Source organism: Petaurus breviceps, unplaced genomic scaffold (assembly GCF_028583685.1).
Source record: "Petaurus breviceps papuanus isolate PSGF00001 unplaced genomic scaffold, PetGlider_PUasm1.0 37, whole genome shotgun sequence".
NCBI lineage: Eukaryota > Metazoa > Chordata > Mammalia > Diprotodontia > Petauridae > Petaurus > Petaurus breviceps.
This window is the reverse complement of record NW_027186296.1, coordinates 61437807-61460636: the sequence shown is the minus strand read 5'-3', so window position 1 is coordinate 61460636 and position 22830 is coordinate 61437807. Positions and strand designations below refer to the sequence as shown.

The window sequence follows — 22830 nt, the reverse complement described above, 5'->3', positions numbered from 1 at the left end:
GCCTCAAGCTGCTCCTGTCCTGGGATAGATGCTCTGGGTGCCCTTGTGGCAGCTTTATATGGCTTAAGCATGTTTTAGAAGGTGTGAGGAACTTTGACTTCGTTTTAAGTACAAAGATTGGGGATGAAAATTTTGTAGCTTGATTTGAAAGTCTACAGACAAAGTTATAGAGGGACAGGAAGAATCAAAATGGAAGATACCACATGTTTCAAGCCCCTCTTGTTATATACTATCACTTTAAAATCTTTGGTAGTTAGCTTAGCTGGAAATAGTGAATCCCACAATATAAAATGTTTGGAATAAATAACCCTCGTGTAAAATATAATACTAAACAACTGAAATTATAAATTGAGATTCTGTATATTTGGGAAATAGATCCAGGTGTAACTGAATTTATTCTGGTCTCATTTTAAGTGAAATTTATAATCTATTATAATACTAGATCAGGAAACTTGTTAGCTGTGTGGTTTTAAGCCATTACTCCAGTTATGTAATTTGTAATGTGTATAAAGATAATGTCTAACATTAATTTGATAATTTACTATATTAGAAAGATTTTTAGAAATGTTTAATTCTTTTGGATTATGGATTTAATTGTTAAAAGACTGACGTAACAAAAAAATAAGAAGAAACCAGTAGCAGATTAGTAACTGAGTTAGAATAATAGTATTTTAAAATTTCAGGATTTAGCCCCATGCTTAAATGGTTAAAGTACAGTGATTTGACTTCTATTAAGAACTAGAAATTGCAAAGGAAAAGGTTTTTAGAAATTGGTCTGTAACCAGCTGTAGTCTAAGAGCAAGATTAGATAATCATCTGGTTAATCATGTCTACCCACCTTTCAGGATAAATTTGTAGGAAGGCTTTATTAAATCTAACACTATGTAAATATGGATATGGAAAAGATATTGGTTATTGTGATTTGTGATTGTTATACAAAATCTTAAATGTTTCGTTGTAGTATACAATTATTTAATTATTATCTATGTAACTCTGTGAGAGCTTTAAGGTGTCTGCCTGGGGAAGCTGTGGCTGCTCCCTGACACAATTAAATCAAATTCCTCAGGTCTCTTTAACTGGGCCAAAAAGCACCAGGAAAACTTAGAGTCTCAAAATATTTCAGCCCAGCATATTTTAAGCTAACCTGTTAATAAACAGGTGAGAATTTAAACTGTTTGTAAAACTTCATATGTATTTCCTAGTATATGCAGTTTGAAATTCCCAGGAGGATTGGAATGGGGAGCTGGAATGATCTTTATGTGATAAATCTCAAAGATATCCTAGGTCTTTAAAGAAAACAGAGGAAAAGGTTATTCTTAGCTGGGAATTGTCTCCACATGTCTTTTTTAAAAATGAAAATATATTAATTTATTTATAATACTCTTTTTATTCTAAAGTGTTACAAGTATTGGGCCTTTGAAATTCAAATGTTACCATTAACTAGTATAAATCCAGATTTGATTTGATTTAAGTCAATCTGTCCTGAAGGTAATAAGAGCCAGGTCTGAGAGTTCTCTCATTATTATTACGGTAAATTACAACCTAACATGAAAAGATACTTCTTATTTGACATTAAGAAATTTATTTGCTATGTCCCCAAGAAAGTTCTGTTTACCTTAGTTTACTGTTCTGTAAGGGGCTAATGATAGAATCCACCTCCCAGGGTTGTTGTGAGGATCACATGATTGTAAAGTGCTTGGCATAGGGCAAATGCTATATGAATGTTAAGTGTTTCTATTAGCTCTTTAATAAGATGTAATTGCTTCATACTTGCTAACTTTACACGGATTTTTAGATGTGATAAGCATACAATGCCAATGGTGATGATTTGAATAATTTTCTATTCAAGGTCTAATTTGGAAGCACATTCACCTGAAATGGTAATGGGTTTGTTTCAAGTTTTAAATACATAATATTGTTTAGGGCCCAAACTTTAGGGTATTAATTGCTATATTTCTAAATTTTCTATTACACAATATATCAGCTATGTTGTTAGAAAAGCAATTCCTCTTATAGTATAGATGTTGTTTGATTAAGAATTGTACTTTTTTTTTTTTTAAAGAGAATGAATGGGTTAGGAAGCTGTTAGGTCATTCTATCAGTACTACTGACCATATGTTGTATATTCCAAAGTATTGTAATTTAAGAAAATTATAAACTTCCAAGTTTTGTCTATATTTAAGAGAATTTCACCTAAACTTACTTGGCTATCCTTTATGATAATTATGAGATTGTTAACTAAGTTATTTGGAGTTACTGTTTAAATCAAGTATTTATGGAAGTATTTTAAAAGGAATCCCTACTGATTAAATGGGAATCCTTGCACAAAATAGGGGTGTGGTTGTCAAGACTGCTTCTGTTAATATATAATACATATGTTAATATATATGTTAATTTGGAGGTTTGTTTTTTTCCCTAGGGGTTTAGGTGAACTATCACATATCTGCTGTTTATGTGAGATGCCAGAATGTAATTATTTTCTTAATATCCAGTGATATTATATTAAAGATATATAATACTAAAGACATTATATTAAAGACAAAGGGAAGGAAAAAATACTGAATAAATATAATGTAAATGATTGGAGAAAGGAAAGGAAATAAGCATTTACATACTACCTAGTACATACTAGGACAGCTAGGTGGCATAGTGGATAGAATTCCAGGCCTGGAATGAGGAAGACTCATCTTTGTGAGTTCAAAGCTGGCCTTACTAACTGGGTGACCCTAGGCAAGTCATTTTACCCTATTTGGTTAGTCTTCTCATCTATAAAATGAGCTGGAGAATGAAATGGCAAACCACTCCAGGATCTCTGCCAAGAGAAACCCAAATAGGGGCATGAAGAATCAGGCACAACTGAAAACAAAAGGCTAACCAGAAGAAAATTCTCTCTCTCAAACTAGGAAGATATTCTTTGCTATAAGATATCAAGTACTAGCCAATGTATTTCTTTTACAATTCAATCAAACTGCAGGGGTTTTTGCTGGAGGTTGAAGTTTCTTCTGGATTCTGATAAGTATAACTTAAGATTTTCAAAGTCTCTCTAACATTCAAAAGTTTAATAATATTCTGAGAAATGCACAAAATGTCTAATGAATTGCCTTATGCCTTGTAATAATTCCTGAAATAGCTTCAATAAGTAGGCAAGCTCCATGGGTTCCTGAACTATTAAAACTGGGTCAGAGGTAAAAATTCATGGCAAGGCGTATCCACTGGAGGGTGGGAGAAACAGCTCACGCAGGATATACAAAGGCAGCCTAGCTAATGCAGGACATCATTCTGGAAATCCCGAGCATAGGGTCAGGAATGAGGATCAAAGGATTTTAAGTGTAAGATGTGTTACATGTAGTAGGAATGCAGAAACAAAACTCTACAAACTTGATAGCTATAATAAATGAATGTTATTGATACAAAGTAATAACTCAGGAACATTTCATGAAAAAAGACAAGGAAACATGAAGTAGGGGATGGGCAGGCTATTTATTACTTACGTTTATTCCTCATAATGACTGTGGGAAGTGAGGAAGTATCATGGGCTTGAAGGCTTCCTTTGGGTTGCTAGAAGAAGAAATAATGGAGTTCAGTTTGACTAAAAGATAAAGGAGAGAAAACTGTCCATCTGGGCTTTGTTGAATGGCAAGTTTCAAGGTGACTATCAACCAAGCAGATGAATCCTTAGGAATCATATATTAAGGAATTCACAGTGAATATTTTTAGCAGTATGATACAACAAAAAGGGCATAAGCAGCCACTGATGGAAACAATATATACCCTGTCACAAATCCCTGGGCAAAAATGGGGGCTCACAACTAAAGAGACTGTGCCCTTTTATCCTTGAGTATCAGTGTGGCAGCTAGTGGGTGCAGTGGACAGAGTACCAGGTCTGAAGTCAGAAAGGCGGGAGTTTGATTCCAGTCTCAGACACTTACTAGTTGTATGACCCTGGGCAAGTCACTTAACTCTGCTTCAATTTCCTCATCTGTAAAATGAGCCAGAGAAGGAAATGGCCTTGGGTAACTTACTTAACTTCTCTAGGGCTCAGTTAGTTCCCTCTTCATTTTACTGTAAAATTTAAAGTAAATTTTAATTAAAAATTTAAATTAAAAAATTTTATATTAAAATTTAAAGTATAATGAAGGGATTGCATTAGATGTCCTCTAAGGTTCTTGCCATTTTCTTGCCCTACATTTATGATTCTACAAGCCTTTTTTTAGGTGTCTTCCATCTATTTTATAATTTCCCAAGAAAACTTAATAGCAAATGCACCACAGGCATGCCAAGCACAGATAAAATGCCTTTGCTATGAACCATCACATAGTGTTGCTGCTACTACTGTGGGGTGGGAAGAAGAAATGTATAGGTCACTGTATAGTACTTTCCTACAAGGAGATAATTATATAAGGAACATTAATTCACAAACACCACCAAAATATTCTACCCTGTACCAAATAAAATAAGTATATATTAACTAAATAAAATAAGCATATATATATATATATATATATATATATATATATATACAGAGTGTATTGAGAGCTGGTGATGGAACCAGTGATCTAGGCAACTCTCTAAGACTATAAATTGCAGAGAAAGTAATGACCTGCATTGTTAGAGGGAGTTTCCTGTTAGTGAAATTCCTGGTCCAGTCCCTATGCCTCATCCATCAACTATGGTGGCCTTATTCATATATTTATTTATAGGCCATACATAGTGCTAGTAGTTTTAGGCACCACCAGGTTACTGATATTTTCTTTCTCTTCCTAACATGACCTAAGCAATTTGTACTCTAAGGAAAAGAGAGCTCATAAACGAGAGGGATCCTAAACTACTCTCAAAAGTCCAAAGCACCAGATTTCTACTGGATCTTTCCTAGTGGCTAGGATATGAAGAGAACAAACAGCAGAGAAGCTGAGTATAAACTAAAAACAAACAAATCTATTTGAACCTCTAGGCAGAAATAGTAAACACAAAGAAACATCTTTAAAACTTAAAGGTTTCTATAACTTTTTTTTTTTCAAAAGCTAAAACAATTCTGTTTAAGTCAGACAATCCAGTAAAATAATTGATTTACCCTTTTGGGCAGTAATTTAAAAACAAGTAATTCCTCTTCATATTTTCTGCTCCTGCCTTCCCCCCTCCCCCCCACCCCAGGGGGGGGGGGAAGTCTTCTTCCATAACTATTTTAGCGATTTGACTGATCTGAGCCCTATCTTTTAGTCAGAAATGTCTTACCTTCATTTTGACCTTTGCACAAGAAGCCAGACTTTCTCTACAGCCTTTGTGGACAAAAGCACCACAATCTGAAAAAAAAAAAAAAGATCCAAGGTCAGAAAGAAAAAAAAACAAAGCTCATGTTCATAGAGCAATGCTGTCTATCACAATGCTCCTTATATATATATTCCTAACTGAAATCTCCTGCACTTTAGAGTGCTATGCTTTCAACAATCCTCAAACTGTAGCTATGGATTGCATCCTTTGGATACACTGTCTCTTCCAGGAATTAGTCATATGATGTCACAAAGCTGTGAGAAACCAGAGCAGAAGGAACTCCTGAAATACAAAAAAGTCTGTAATTTTACAGGCAAGAAGTTGAAGAAGCATCAAATTCTAAAGGCCAAAGATTCTGTGCTCAACTCAGATGTATAGAGCATAAAATGGAGAGTCCCAAATAAAGAAGATGCAGACAAAGAAGGAACCAAAATAAAATAACATATGATTTATATGACTGTGGCAGAGGCCTGACAATCTACCTTCAGGTGTCCTTATGATTTGGCTTCTAGGCAAAGACCCAAAGAGGAGCCCTCAATTCATCAGACAATGTAAGGAAGCATGACTCAGAGAAAATAGATAGACTGCCATTTACAACGGGAAAGATTTAGATTTTTCGTTTTATTTCTTAGTCTCTCTTTACACATGAAGATTTCATTTGTGTTCCTTGGAGGAACCATCAGGTGTTGCTGTTGTTGTGATGTCATCAACAGCATTATGAAAAAAGGGGAGAAGGATAGGCAGACACAGATAAAGCTTCATCCCTGGAGACACACTATGTAAGTATCCCTCACAAAAGAGAAACATATTCAGGAAATCAATAACAGACACTGATCATTAAGCAATGATTTCCAACTTACCTCAGAGGAACAAGTTTATTCACCAATTATGCTCAAGATGTTAAATGGCTTTAGCAAGCTATTTTTTTCTTGGGGGCAGGGATACATGAGATAGAGAAGGGAAAGGCATGCTTGCCAGATTCCAGCCCTAGACTGACCTCTTTCCTGTCTGTGATGTTACTTTTGCAAATATATTTGCAATACCAGATTAATGTAGTATACAGATAAGGGATTACAGGTCTGGCAAACTGAATTTTAGACTTGGCTCTTCTAGTAACTATGTGATGGTAGGCAGTGACCCTCTCTAGACTTCTCATCTATAAAATAACAGGTTTGATTTTATTCTCTCAGAGGTCCGTTTCACCTTTAAAATTGTGACTATCTTTTTTGCTGGGTTTACACCAAGACAATCAATTACATCAGATAGCAAAATTCTCAAGCAATTTCACTTAACTGGGATACACAATGAATATTTAAAATGAGTTTTTAACTTCCTTTTCTGTCATTTGGATAAACACTATAATAAACTGGTACTCTAAAGCAGAACTGTCAAGCATGAGGCCTACAACACTTGCAAGTGCAGCCAGAACCAGATTAAAATGGAATATAGTTAACAACATAAAATACAATAAAACACAGGTATTATATTTTGAAACTAAAGCAATATGCAGCCCACAGGAATACTGCTGGATGGATTAGTGGCCCCTATTTCTTTTTGGGTTGTGTTCTTCAAGGAATGTAGTAGACTCAGTAGCCATTAAGCACAATGACTGAGGGGACTTTGGGCTGAGAATGCCACTCTATCAGTAGTCTGACAAAAGCCACCATAAATCTCCATACTTTTCAATGATACCCTCTATTAGATGTGGTCATTACCAGACAGGCTAGGGGGAGAAGATGCTTTTGGAGGGCATCTGCTTCTTCTAAGTCTGTCAGGGTCTCCTCAGATGCAAAATCAATACCTCATATAGCACCCAGATTCTGAGCAGGAATCCTTTTCAAAAATCAGGGTCACAGATTTAGAAGTAGAAGGGACATAAGAGGTCATCTACAGTTAAAATTCTTGAGGCACACATACCTCAGTTATCTGATCTTTGAAGACCTAAATTGAGAAGTTCATTTTTCTTCCCAAGTTCCACTTCTGGATAATGTTTTTTGGAAATTTCTCCTTAGATGAAATTCAAATTTGCTATCTTGCCAATGGCTACACATTTGGAGTCATTGCCCTTTGGAGTCATGTGGAACTCATCTAATTATTCTTCCATGTAACAGTCCTTGAAAATGCTTATTATGTCCCTTTCCAGTTTTCTCTTCTCCAGGCTAAATATCTCCAGGTCTTTTAACTGATCCTCAGATGACTCAAACCTGAGGCCCTTCACTATTCTGGTTACCTCCTCTGAACACTCTCTAGGCAGAACAGAACAAGATACTCCAGATATGGTCTAACCAGAGCAAAGTACAGCGAGACCATTACTGGAATACTATCTTAATGCTGTCCAAGATCCCATTAGGCCTCTTGATTAACATATCACACAATTGTATCAAGCGTGCAGTCCACTTAAACTTCTCAAAATATCTTCTCCCCTTACTCCTACCCCTGCCAACTCAACAGAAGCTACTACTGTATTATTATGTAAGTATTTTACTTGAAATCTGCTGTTGCTAAAGCATTAAAAATGGTCATTTTTTTCATAGTAAAGTGGCCATATGAGACAAAAAAATATCCATCATGGCAAAGGACTGAAGCTGTTTCTTGGTGACCCAAAATCAAATTGAGCCAATCTGATCTGATATCTAATACTGAATACTAACTCTGGGACTTTCTAGTAAGAAATCTTTCAGAAGTCTTTCCTTGGCAGATTCAAAGTGTGAGGACATAAAGCACTTTGACTAACCAGCGAGGTAACTTGTATGTATGGTCTAATAATTTAAAATGCACTGAAAATGGTCACTAACCATATTTAAGGGAAAGTTGGCTGCAGCGCTTAGAGACTTCTGATTACCTCTCAGCTGAAGGGGATACACATGTTAAAGAGACTTTCCAAAGGATATGTTTGTTTCTTTATTTATTTACTTCTTGAGTATACTGAAGAGACAAACAAAGTAATGATTTCTACATCAAGGGGGTGGGGAACAAGCCACATACAGGAACAGGACATTCATCGGGGTGGTGTGAACTTCCACCTCTGCAGGCAAAGGCTAAGCCAAAAGACCCCAAACCTTTCAATATGTGGTCTTCTTTAGTGGGTCAAAAGCATAACCAATCAGATGGCTAAGTATACCTTTATTTTTGCTGTCTTCTCCTTCAGAGACCTAATATGCTGACTAATAGCAGACTGCTTATTAACACACTGTACTCCAATACAATTCTTTGACCACTTTCTAGGTGAAAGATGGAATAGATACAGACACTCATTCCCTAAGTTATGAACAAACATTAATATCTTGTTTGCACAAATGACTGGGAAAGGAAAGGGATGAGCATTTATATAGCGCCTACTCCATGTGAGGAGCTTTGCTAAGTGCTTTAAAAGTAATTTCTTATTTGATGGTTGCTTGCACACTACTCCTTCCACTCTTCCAAATTCTTTCTGCGTCCCTTTCCCCCCTACTGTTTAGGTCCTCTTTCCTGCACCATGCTGGGCAGATCAATACCATCCTGATACGGTAGCTGATGTGGGTGACTGTATGAGGCAATATTTTCTTTCTATAACAATTCCTTTCTTCCAATGGGCCTCTCCTTTTCTGTCTTCTATAGCTTAGTTCTTTTCACCCCAGCTAAGCCCTTTCTAGTACATATTGCATTAACCCCCTTTTTGTCCTACTTTCTAACCCTCTCTCAGTTACCTTAGATACTGTTAATTCTACAGAATAAGCTTAATCACAGCTGGTAATTGTAAGGTTAGTATTAATAACTCAGAAAATTATATTTATAATAATTTGGGGAAAATTATGAGCTTCAAGGGAAATATGAAAAGAATGAATGCCATCAACTAAAATTCTTGAAGGAAGTCTCCCCTTTCAAAACCATCTGAGACCTTTTAAACAAATCTCTTCTACCTCAAATTCTAATATTTAAGTAAATAAATGATTGATAAATTTTGTTTTCCTATTTTTTAAAATTACTGATGTTTGCAATTTTTTCTGTTCTCCATTATTTCACACTACAAGTGTATAATATTTCAACTGTATTATGAACTATACAGACTTTTATGGGCTAACCTGGGAATTTAATCATTGTTTCCGTGGGAAAATGGGTTCCAAGTTTCAAACAACCAATTTACAAATAGACGTTTAGAACACAACCATTTTCTAGGCTGGGGACTGCATGTACTTTCTTTCAGGGCCATTTCCAATGCTCTGCTGAAATCCATCTGGCAAAGCTGCTTTGTGAGGTGGAAAATTATCACTTTAATAGACAGTTTTGGCAACATTCAAAGTTGTTAGTTAGGGGTATAAAGTAGCCTGATGAGGCTGAACTGTGACACCAATTGATTTGAGTACAAAAAGCAAAAAGGATGTTAAGAAGATATTTTAAATAAACTGAAATACTTCCAAGAAGTTGCTTTTTTAACTAAACCAAGACTCTCCCACTAAGTTGCCATTTAAGGAAATTCACTGGCCTATTGCTATACTGTGATCACAAGCCTCATTTAAATAAATAGTGGTAATGGAGTCTGCTCAAAGACAAGCACCCACTTGAAAAGCACTCAACTTGTTCCTAAGTTGTCCTGTGCCCAGCTTTGATGGGCAGTTTTAGTGCTCTGTGTGGATGATGTAAAAATATCAACTTCACTGACATCAGGGTCATGTAGTTGAAATCCCATACTTTTTTTGGGGGGGAAAAACACAATAGGCAAGAACAAAAGAATTAGAGACAAGTCTAAACCATTTTCATGTCCCTTGCCACAACTACAGTAAGTTTTCAAAAGAGATCAATGGAAAGTTGTTGACTGGCCAACTATTTCAGATTTCCCAGTAGAAGTAAGCAACATGTCTTTGTCTTCCAAAGTCCTTCTCAATTAGTGTCTCAAAAGGGTGGTTTATGGGAACAGAGCTGGCCCCCCACTGGACTTCTATAGGTTTCAAAGTAAATAGCCCAGTCCTCCATCCCTCTTCCATCTCTCCATGAAGAAATTATAAGGGAGAACATACAGTATTTTTGACAACAAATTTTAAATCTTCCTGTTGTAAAAAGCTTTAGTGAATATTACAGATCATGTGTTGCTGTTGTCCTCTAGAAAAATCAGCTAAAACCAACTTATGAGATCTTTTTAGGAAATAATCAACTGCAGAGATAATACAAGACTTAGATTAAGATGCACAGAAATTATACAGTGGAATCAACATTAAGGGGGTTCTCATGAGTCACATATTCAATCAGAAGCCTGAGGTGAGAAGTGTTTTCCCATCCTTCAAGGGTCAAATTCTGACTGAGTCAGTGTAGATCACAGTTCTCTACAATGGGTGTGGTAAAATTTCTTTCCACTGTTAATTCCTGTTAATCAATTTGAGCATTAGAGTCTACCTTTAATACAGCTTTTTTTTTGTTTGCTTCCTTTGCTTCTGGAGGACCTGGATAGTATGCAAGGATGGAAATATACAACTTCCCTCCTCTTTCCTGTTATACCCAAGGAAATACAAATAAACAAAATGAATCCAATCCAGGATAAATAGTATAAAGCCAACAGAAATATATTTTCTAAAAGGCTTCCTGCAATTCATTGTTTTAATATTATGGGAAGTGAGCAAGATTGCCCAAGTCTCGTTTGATATAGTACAGATGCAGAGATATGAAAGAAGTTCCTGGTAGTGAGTGCAAATCATTTCAGCTCAAGTCAGAAATTTGAAGAGTTCTTCTAGATCCCGACTTTCTAAATAACAAGCTTCCTTTCTTTGGAATTGGTTAAATGTATCTTGTTCTGATGCATAAATAAAAAATTCTCAATGCCAGGAATTCTCTTTCCAGGGAGCTGCTTTCCTTTACCAGGAAAAATAGAAGCAAAACCCAACCAAAGTACAAGCCCCTCTTATATTTTCTGGATTTTAGCCAGTCAATTTTTAATCTAGAGAACCAATGGATCACAAAAGAACTCAGAAGCTGTTCACACAACACATAATAAATCAGCTATAACCAGAGGATCATTTTACTTCTGCTAAAGCAAACAACATAGGAACTACTGGGAAGAGTAAAAAGAAACAAACAAAAACAGAATGCAGCTGATTCACTGATCTGTAGCTCATATCATGTTTTTCAAATGTAGAATACTTGAGAGCAGTGAGAAAGAACTGATGTGACTCAAGGTAAGTTTTAAGCAGTGTAGAATTAAAGAAATGGATGGATTTTCTTAGGTCACCAAACTTCTTTCAAGTCTGTTCTCTAGGTCTTTTGCCAAATTAAAATGTTATGGATGTGTTTTCCCAACATGCATTGTATTTTTGCTTCCTTGGTTCTTCATAGATAACTTCACAAGCACTGGATTTTAATTCCTTAGTTCAGAGACTCATGTTCCCCTCTGTATGGATGTGTAGGCTAGAGCTCTTCTCTTCTTTCTCTATATACCCTGTTTCACAGTATTCATCAACTTTCATGGGTTTAATTATTACCTTTATAAAGAAGGCTCACAGTTTTACTTATCTAGCCCTCAATTCTTGTCTTGCAACTGAATACCTGCCGGACATAAACACCTTGATGTCCTACAGGCAACTCAAACTCAACACGTCCAAACTTTACTATGTTCCAAGAACCCACCCCTCCTCCCAGTTTCCCTATTTCTCTGGAGGGCACCACCATCTTTCTGGACATCTGTGAATCTTCCCTCTCACCCAAGAACCTTACCACCTGGCAATAACTAAGTCTGTTCAATTTTACCTCCTCAGCATCCCTCATCTCTGCCCTCTTCTCTCCATTAACATCAGTTCTCATCGGTGCTACTGTAAAAGCTTCATAATTGGCTCTCCTCCACAGAACATGCTAACTTGACATTTCTAAAACACAGGTGTGAAAATGTAAAACCTTCTTCTTAAGAATCTTCAGTGATGCCCTATGGCCACTAGGATAAGAAACAAACTCTTTGGTTTGGCCTTTAAGGCTTTTCACAATCTGGTTTTCTATCTTTCCAGACTCATTTCACAAGAGTACTCTTCCCCACCCCCATGAATTTTTTACTTAAGTCAACCAACCTTTATGCTGTTTCCCAGAAACAATATTCTATCTCTTCTTCTTTAAGCTTTTGTACAAGCTATCCTTCTTTCTTCCCCACAACCTCTCCTCCAACATGAATACTCTTTCTCACATTTAAGAATCATCGCTTTCTTTCAAGACATAGTTCACTTGCAACTTTTTGCATGAATCTTATATTGATGTCCCTAGTTGTGTTTCTCTTTCCCTGACCAAACTGTTTTTTATTTACTTCATATATATTTTGTACCTCCCTCTCCTTCTCTCTTTCTCTCCCCACACCCAAACACATACACATGTATATGTATGGATATGGGTGTATGTATAATATCTCTATCTGTGTGTGTGTGTGTGTGTGTGTGTGTGTATAAATATATATGCATGTGTATACAGACACATGCTCCTTATGGTTGCAACTGTTTCAGTTCTGTTCTTAGCACATAGCATAGTGCAAACAGGAGGCATTTAATAAATACTTATTGAATTAGAGGATCAAAGTCGGAGCCATCTACACTAAATTCACAGCTGAATGAGAATTTCCTATACAACACATGTAACATTTGGTCATCCAGAACTCACTTTGGAGACCTTCAGCAAAGAGGGATTCTACTACCTCCTTAAGGCAACCTATTCTACTTTAGAATGGTCCTGATTTCCTTAAAACAGGCCAAAATTTACTTCTTTGCGATTTTTTCCCATGTTCCTGGGTCTAACTTTAGGTTTTTAAAAACATGACAGATATGTCATGATATCTGAATACAGTTATCCTGACACTTCATGCCTTTCCTCTTTTCCAAGTAAACCCCCTTATTTCCTTCAACCAGCTCTTCCCTGGTAAGGGCTTGAGGTCTTTCACTCTACAGGTTGTCCTCCTCTAGATCTTCTCCAGTTCATTAACATCTTTCTTAAAATGTGGCACCCAAAACTGTGCACAGCATTCCAGGCATGACCTGATTAGATAAGAGAAGACCTCAAGACCTGAATGCTGATCCTCTCTTAATGATGCCTAAAATTAACATTAGCCTCTCCTGCTGATTCACATAATCACAGTTTTAGTGGTGGAAGGTCCTTGTTGACCACTTATCCCAATCCACAACCCAAAGAGAATCTCCTCAATAATATACCTGGCAGACGATTTTTAGTCTTTAAGAACTCCAATGAGGGGGGAGAGACCGGTCCTCTTATGTGTTTGGGTAGCACTAAGTGTTAGAAGCTTTCCCTTCTATCAAGTCTAATTCTTCACCTTTAGACCAAACAACATAAGTCTAATTTCTCTTCATACTGTTGGTTCTTCAAATAGCTGAAGACAGCTTTCATGTGCTCTTCCTAAATCTTCTCTTCTTTGTCCTTAACACCCCTTGTTCCTTCAACTAATGCTCACATGACTGGCCTCAAGACCCTTTACCATCCTGACTGCATTCCTCTGGAAATTTCAACTTATTAATACCATTCATTCCTAAAATATGATGCACATAATAGAATACAATACCCCATATGTGGATTGACCAGGTAAGAGCACAATAGGATGTTACCTTTTCCTTCCTATGACTTACTTATTACAGTCTAAGGGAGCATTAGTTTTCCTGGTTGCCATTTATCATACTATTGACATATTACTAACTTGCAGTAAAGTAAATCTCCAAAATCTTTTCAGATGAACTTAAAAAAAAAAACCAAAAACTTTGTTTCTCTCATCTTTTATTTGTGAGGCTATTTTTTTATGTATATGCATATGACCATATTGATATCTATTAAGTTTCTTTTCAGAGTTAACCTGAAGTTAATTCTGTTGGCATGATTCTGATTCTGTCATTCAGTATTAGCTATTCCTTATTTGCGTTACCCATAAAACTGATAAAACACATCCTCTTTGTCTTCCTCCAAATCATTGATAAAATGTGACACTGCAGAGAGTCATGGAAATTCCAGTTTCTTTTCAAGTTGACACTGAAGGGTTTCTATTCCAACATCTTCATTTTACAGATGAATACAGAGGCTAGAACATTAAGAGACTTGCCCAAGGTTACACAGTGGCAGACCTGGGATTCAAACCTAGGTTAGTTAATTTTAAGCCCTGTATTCTTTTCCATTGTGTCATACAAAAGCATGAAACACTTTATCTAATGTGTAGCTAAAATTTAGGTAAACTCTATGTATAGCAATACTTGATCTACTGGTTATGCAACCCCATCCACAAAGGAAATTAAGTCTTTCTTAAGCTGTTCTTGAAAAGCCATGCCTACTTTCTTTGATAAATGCTTTCTTTTAAAGATGTTTACTGGTCATCCTTTTAATAATGCATTCTAGTTGTACTTGGTTCCTATTTATTTCTAGTTTCTGTGATTACAACCATTCCCACACAAGTTGTGATTATGGGTCTCAATCTGTTCCAGCAAAGATCAAAATGGAACAAGAACTTATTTTTCATTATTAAAAAAAAACCTATTGTTTTTCTAAGTTCTTAGAAGCAGCTGAAATCTTTGGGAAGAGAGATGCCATATTCAGCATTATAATATTGCCATCAGGATCAGGTAAATGAGTCAAATGCATGGATTTAGCATTAGAAAGTTACAAAATGAGGCTACGCTAATTCAAAAGGGAAACTTTTTTTTTAAAATCCCAGAACAAATTATTTCCCCAGGAAGTAAATGGGTAATTGAAAGAAGAGTCAGTTTCTTGAGAATCTCAGGAAGATCTTGCACACAGTGAAGGGAATGAGGGGAGGTAAGATAGTGAGTGGCCCATAATTACTCACATTTTCCACTTCCTGCCAGGATAACACAGACTGTGCTCCATACAAACAAAACTTACTGCTGCCTCTGTTCTTCAGAAAGTTAGAGAGAATCAGGCCAATTACTTTTGTTCCTTTGGGGAGATTACTGTTTATTCTTCCTTTCTTCTCATGTTTTGATCTCCCAACCCCCCTTTTTTCTCCTTTCATTTTTTTTTATAAGATGCACATTACATATGGTCATTCAATGACCTTGCAGTCACTCTCATCATTGTTTCTAGGGAGCCTTGTGACTTTTAGTGAATTGCCAAGGATTGTACTCCAATGGATATAACTGTTTTATTTTCTGAACCACATGTTCAGAAGTAACAGAGAGATTCATAAGGGCCTATTAAACTGCCACCTTTTGACTTGTCTGATGCCTTTTAGTTTCAATTTCAACATCCTGCACTCCATTTCCTTTCTCTGGTAAACCAGGGCAAATGAAATCTATGTTTTTAAATCTCTATTAAACTGTTTACTATAACAAACTATAAGCCAGAGAACAACTGGGAGAAGATGCATATGCTAACCTAAAATAAACAGATAAGGCTGGTAATAAAACATTATTTTTAATTCATGAAACTGTCTACTTCCAGAGGAATTACTGAATCTTAGGATTCTCTTAGGTCACTTTTTTTTTGGAGGCAATTGGAGTTAAGTGACTTGCCCAGGATCCAGTTAGTCTGTGACTGGATTTGAACTCTGGTCCTCCTGACTCCAGGGCTGGTACTTAGATCACTTATTATGAAAGCTGCATGGTTATGCATTTGTAAGTGATGTAAAAACAGCTATTAGACAACATTTATGAGAAAAACCCCAAATGATCAACAGCTTTATGTCATTAAAGTTATCACAAAAGAGAAAGGCATTGCAAAATTTTTAAGACTAAAGCCTTAGGGGCAGTTAAGTGGTACAGCAGATAGAGCCCCAGCCTTGGAGTCAGAACGACCAGAGTTCAAATCCAGCTGCAGATTAGCTGTGTCATCCTGGGCAAGTCAACTCAGAATGCCTCAAAAACCATCTCCCAAAACAAAACAAAACAAAAACTAAGGCCTTAACACACAATTTACCTAGTTTTTCTCTAACATAGGAGTATAGGATTCAAAGCTGGAAGCAATCCTTAAGAAACCAAGGTGAAAAAGTCTAACACAGAGGAAAGAGCATGGATCTGGGAGTCAGAAGATCTTGCTTTAAGCTCTGTTTCTGTTATTTACTAGCCATTTATCCTTGCTGTCACTAAACCTCTCTGAGGCTGAGTCTATAAAATGCACGATAGAATTTCAGAATTGAAAGGACCTCAAGAATCATATAATCTTACTTATTCCTGAAAAAAGAATTTCTTCTACAACATGCCCAACCAGTGCTCATCCACTTTTCCTTGAATACCTTCAAAAAGAGGGAAGTGACTAGTGCCTGAGACAGATACTCTGGACAGCTCATACGGTCAGAAGGAAGTTTTAACTTATGCAAGACCTAAATTTGCCTCTTTTTGACTTTCATCCAGCTCTAAATACTGTCCTCTGGTAACAAGTAGAAGAATCTAACACATCTTCTAGGTGACAGCTTTTCACATATTTGAAGAAGGTTATCATGTGCCTCCAAGGTCTTCTACAGGATAAATATCCCGTTCCTTAAACAATCTTTATATGGCATGAACTCAAGGTATTATAATCATTACACTACCCGATAGGGTTGCCATAAGGAAAATAAACTGAGAACTAATTAGTATTATGCAAATGTGTACTATTAATTCTTATTATGACCATTATATAACGTACACCAGTGGTTCCCAAGAGGATACTCTGGCATCTTTTCATACCATGAAAATCTACATGGGTTATTATGGATTCTCTTCTGGGAACCCTGCTACCTCTTGCTACAAAGTACAAATGATTATCCCAGCAAAAAGATCATCGTTCTAAGAGTTGGAATGGATCTCAATAGCCATTTAATCTAATCCACTCATTTTGCAGATGAGAAAACTGAAGCCTCTTTGGGCATGGAGCTCAAGTCATATTCCCTTTTGAGACTGAAAAGCTTGGAATTTCTATTTAATTTATTTTTTAATAAGACAAATGTTTGAAAACCAGAGAAAGATATTACAGTACATCCCCTAGACCCTGACCACTTTTTGTTACTATCTAATTAAACTGTATTTATTCAAAGTATGGGCTGGAAAAGTCCCACATAAGTCTAACTTTTTTAGAAAACAGTGAAATGTCCTGAAGCTTGGGAAAGAAGGTGGAAAAACTGAAAGACTAAATAATGGCTGTCCAAGGAGTTCACCATTCATTGTATTTGACTGATCATTTAGCAGAAATTTACTATGTCATACTAAGGTACTGCTTAAATACTCTGAGGTAATCTGATCTAGACCACTGTCTGGTATTTGGGGGGTAAAGCAAAATCCACATATTTTTACTTAAAAATGACATAATCCAGAGTAATACCCATTAGTCATCTTTAAATTAAATAACTAGGAATTCTGCCTGAAAACAAGAGCTTTACATACATGACATCATTTGATGATTACAATCCAGTGAGATAGGTAGTACCAGTACTCTTATCCAATGAAGTAAGGCAAGAGAAGTGACTTTCTTAAGGTCACAATGATGGCATTGAACTAGATGATCCTCAGCTATAACCCTCTACAAATCAGATTAGAACTTTAACTAAGACATTCTCATTTCAAATATAAGCTTCTTTCCATGATACCACATCAACTTTTTAAGAGCTCATGATAGGGGCAGCTAGGTGGCACACTGAATAGAGCACCAGCCCTGGAGTCAGAAGGACCTGAGTTCAAATCCGACCTCGAATCATTTATTACTTACTAGCTGTGTGACCTTGGGCAAGTCACTTAACCCCAATTGCCCCTCCAAAAAGCAAATAAAAAAAAACTCATGATAAAACACATCGGTTACCTCTATAGATAAATAAACCGGTTCTTCTGAAGGTGCTTTTTTCCTGAGTCAAAGATGGCCTCCTTCCATGGTCCTAACTTTTTATAACATTTAACTCTCTCTTAAACTATGTATTATAGCATAAAAGGGAGCTGAGAAGGATAAGTGAAAAGAGGAGAGAGGTAAGAAGAAATCAAGACTGGCGTTATCTTGAAAGAGACTTGCCACAACCTCCCTCCCTGGGTCTACAGAGAACTCACATAATGTAAAAACGAAACCTGGTGGGATCCACCCCCATTCCTCCTCCTAAACAAGCTAACAGTTGTCACTCCAACAGCAACATCAGCATATTAACAACATTGCTTTCAAAATGACTGCTGAGCTTCCAGTGGTAACATCATGTAGAAAAGAATGACCTCTTGCTTTCTATTTTATTCTAATCCTAACTAGAACTTTTAGTTCAGTTATCAGGGCATCTTATGCTTGTACCAATGAACTGAGACCCCATCCCCAAATCACCAAAGAACCACATGCTGAAAACCAGTTTCAGGCCACTGGGTAAGGTCCACAGGAACCAGCTGTGCCTGGATAATGTTTCTTTGTATCTTTTATAGTTCCCAGCACCAGGAGGTGACACCTCAACAAGCATCTTTTAACGGACTCTCAACTGCCTGACCTTTTACCGTGGCTAAATTTGAAGGTAATTTTAATTTGTTTGCAGCCACCCAAATTCCACTATCATACATAGCTACAATTTTAGCCCTTGGTAAAAATAATAAAAAGATCTGAGACCAACTTATCTGTCTTCCTATAAGGCCAAAAGAGGGCACATGAAGGGAAACGACTAAATATAAGTATCCAAAGATTAGATATCTTATCCCAGAAACCTTCAGCTCTGCATATGTTATTGATCTTATACTGTAGCATCTCCTTACCAAAGAATAAGTATCTCCAACCATTATTGCTTACTCCCAACAACCAGTTCAGTTTTCAAGTCTAGTATTAGCTGGAGACCATATCAACAGATAGCAAAAAGTAAATAATATACACTTCTCAGTTGTAAATTCTACTGGAATCTATGCTCTAAAATAATATCTATGTCTTTTCCCCAGCTAGCCAGCAAAGTCTCTTTCTTTTCCTTTGGTAAATTTTTTTTTCCAGGGGAAGTAAGGAAGACTTAATATCTTAGTATATCATCTAAACACCTGGAATCATTCAGCAGTCAATCTTAGCTTAAAGGTAGGCTTTAATACACAACAGGAAGCCAATGTGGTGCACATATGCTAGGGAAGGTATTATTAGAATTAACAAACCAGAGCAGACTGGTAGTTACAATCTGCTAATGGTAAATTAGTAGAAATGTGTAGTTTTTCTTTTAAAGTTATTGAAGGAACAATTAGAATACACAGCTGCATCTAAGAAAATAACATATAAAGGGCTAACTCTTCATTTACATAATTTCTGAATAGATAAGAAACCAAAACAGGGCACCTCCAAGAAGCCTTCCTCCCCAGGGGATCTCCCTCATGCAAGGTCATTTCAGAAAGAGAAAAAAACTGCTTACTTGCACATGTGTAAGCATCTTTGTTGGCAAAAGCTTTCATACACTGGCTGCAACTGATTGGCCCCACAACAGGGATGGAAGTAAACGTATGTCCATTCAACGTCTTCCTGTCCTTCTCTTTCTCTCTGGAATCTTTATCTTTCTCCTTAATCTTGTCTTTGTCCTTCTCCTTCTCCTGCCAAAGGAAACAGCCATTAGTTGTACATTAGGTGGCATTCTCACTAACATGTCTTAGGATAACCTATGATCAGAAGTCTGGAAGGAATCTTGTGGAGAGGTAAAAGGCAGTCAGGTGGTGCAGTGGGCAGAGCATCAGGCCTGGAGTCAGAAGACTCATCTTTGAGAGTTCACATCTGGCCTCAGACACTTAATAACTGTGTGACCTGAGGCAAGTCACTTAATCCTGTTTGCCTCAGTCTTCCAGCTGTCTGGCACACAGCAGGTGCTTAATAAGCATTTGCTGATTAACTGATTCTTCTTCAGTTATCAAGCAGAGTCATAAGTAAGGAAGAGGTAACAGCACAGAAGGCCAACACAGACATCCCATTTCTCATACACAGCACAGATTGCTACCAAAAGGTTCTTGCACTCTAAAAACCCTCTCCCTCCTTCCAACCCACCCCTATCAGTGTCTGCTAACTCCATTCTATATCTCCTCACGGGCTCAAGGACTACCAGCTGTGCCATCAGTCAGACATTCCGAAGACTAAGGCACCTCTTGTATCAGCATGCCTCTACTAGGAGATTCCTACCTTCCCACTTTACTGGTCCTGGGTCAGCTGCTGCTCACCCAGGGAAGTGCCAAAGCTGATTTTTCCTCCTCCTTAGAAACCTCAGGTCAGAAAAGACCTGGGGTTAGGGTTACCTCATGAATCATAACCTAGCCTTCGTATGAATAAAAATGCAGAATGGAGGTCATAACTAATGAATGAAGAGAATAGGAAAGGCAATACCAAGAACATGTCAAGTATCAGACTAGTGTGAGCTGCATCCTTACTCCTTACCAACTAGCGGGAAGTTCTACCAGAGATGCAATGAGAGTAAGAGAAGTTTTTACATAAAGTATAAATATCTCAAGGACAGCTAAGGAGGAGCTGTCATCTATATGTTAGGTGAGTGAATTTACTTAAACTTATTTAACACTGCTGGGAGTAGCTTATAGTGTAGAAACAGTTTTCACTTTGGGAGGAGATGAAGAGGTAAGCTTGGAGCATGACGCAGAATGATGGAAGGCACAGCCAAGTCGAGTGTAGGAATAGGAGTTATAGGCAATTAGAGGAAGCAGAGAAGCCCTGTGTAACTGAGAAATAAGAGAAGAAAATGATATGAACTAGTCACTTAAAAGGATATTAAGAGGATGCCTTACAAGGATAGCTAGGGTAGGTGGGACGTCTGGAGTCAGGAAGACTCATCTTCCTGAGTTCAAATCTGGCCTCAGATACTTACTAGCTGTGTGACCTTGGGCAAATCACTTAATTTAACCCTATCTGCCTCAGTTTCCTCATCCGTGAAATGAGCTGGAGGAGGAAAAGGTAAACCACGCTAGTATCTTTACCAAGAAAACCCCTGATGTGGTCACAAAAATTTGGACGTGACTGAACTTAAGATTATCTGTATGGTGCCATATGCCACAACAGAACTCCAAAACAAAATTACTGGAATTGCTGGGAGACTCTTTTCTTTAGTATGGAGACTGTTGTATATATAAGCCTGGGTGCTGCTTTTAGCAAAAGTGGATGTTAAAAACAACAATACATTCTAAACACTAGAAAACTGGAGAAAGCCTATAAAGTATATGGTTTAGATAAATTTATTTTCTGATTATTAGGGTACATTTAAGGGAAATTCAGAGGGTACAGTAATATTGTGGAACAAAACTACAAATAAGAATGCAATGTTAATTAAAAAAAAAAAAGATAAATTGCTTCAGTTACAAAACAGGAAACTGCTCTGAGGAGAAAAAAAAAAGCAATTTTTACCATACACATAAACGTAATAAAAATCAACAACTTTAAAAATGGTGTCACGTTATAGTTTCCCTCTTTCCTCACAATTATACTTCTTCATGTCTCTCCAGATGCAAATGTTGAAAAAAAAAAGCATTCCCACATATTCTGTTCTCAAGAGCTACAGTGTATTTACAATGAAGAGAATTGTAAGACATTTGCAATGACAACTAGCTGTTCACATTCTTGTGATGCAGCAGTGCTGTTCAAACTTTAAAAATTAGTTTCTTCATTCTCTATTCTTCCCAATACTCCCCCAAAAGGTTAGTTTTCTTTCAAGAATGAGAAAATCCAAGCTTCCCTTTATGTGTTTGCTTATTAGATTTTTGTGTTAAAAAAAAAAAGTCAGGCTCTTACCTCCCCATGTTTTGGTCCTATAAATCTCACTGTTATGAGAGGGACTTCATGAAACCGACCCCACTTTACCGACATAATTCTCTCCTAAGGACAGGAAATCTGCTCCCCAAGAAGGAGGAGCTCATGCCTACAGGACAGAGCAGATCTGCTTCAAGCTGCCATTAGAGAAAGTATAAGAGGAAGCCAGAGACTGGTTGAGAAAGAGACAGAGGGAGGGCTGATAACAGCCTGTTTCCTTGAAGACAATCTTAACTATTTGGATGCTGCTAGTAACAAGGTTTAAAAATGATATGGGAATTGAAACAAAACTAATTCTCTACAACATCTCTCAAGCTTAGAAAGACAACTGGGTCTGGATTTTAAAACACTACTGTGCTGATAATCACTTTAAAAAAATCTCTTTGAACCAAATGCTTAATTTTATAAAACCAGTGATTTCCTTAGAACACTCTTGGTGAATCATCTGGTTTTGGGAAAGGAGTAATCTATTTTCTTTCCTAAGTCTGACTTTTCATATGATTACTTAACTTTTTCAGCTGCCAAACCTCTATATTTTGAAATTTAAAAATCTCTTCCCTATGAAACAGTTAACAGTATTTGAAAAGAGATGAACAAAACCCCACTAGGATGACAGTGGAGGAAGATAATTTTTTTCCCTTTTAAAAAAACACAAATGATGATAATTATGAATTGGGAAAACTTAAAACCTCTTTGATTTGATTGTGATGAACAATTCTGTCACAGAGAACACAATAAATGAGAAAACAAATGAGTGAATTTGTTACTACATTTAAACACTAGTTTAGCAAGAGGCAGTGTGTTATACTGGGCACAGCACAGGATTAGCAGCCAAGATATCTGATTGACATTAATTTACTGGGCAATCTTGGGAAAGTAATTCTAGATCTCCCAGACTCTATTTCTTCCTCTGTAAGATAG

At 36.8% G+C, this 22830-nt stretch overlaps 1 protein-coding gene across 6 annotated transcripts in view; it reads right to left on the bottom strand.

The window, feature by feature from the left end:
* AKAP13 (A-kinase anchoring protein 13) overlaps positions 1-22830 on the bottom strand; it is a 399825-nt gene that overhangs the window by 33733 nt on the left and 343262 nt on the right. For all 6 annotated transcript variants that reach the window (XR_011170310.1, XM_069098536.1, XM_069098533.1 and 3 more), the window contains 3 exons: positions 19529-19703; positions 5233-5300; positions 3492-3558 (listed from right to left, as the gene is read on the bottom strand). Coding sequence is in view for 5 of the 6 variants with exons in the window: in XM_069098536.1 (XP_068954637.1) it covers positions 3492-3558; positions 5233-5300; positions 19529-19703 (310 nt within the window). In the remaining variant the exon portion in view is untranslated. The remainder of the gene's footprint in view (positions 1-3491; positions 3559-5232; positions 5301-19528; positions 19704-22830) is intronic.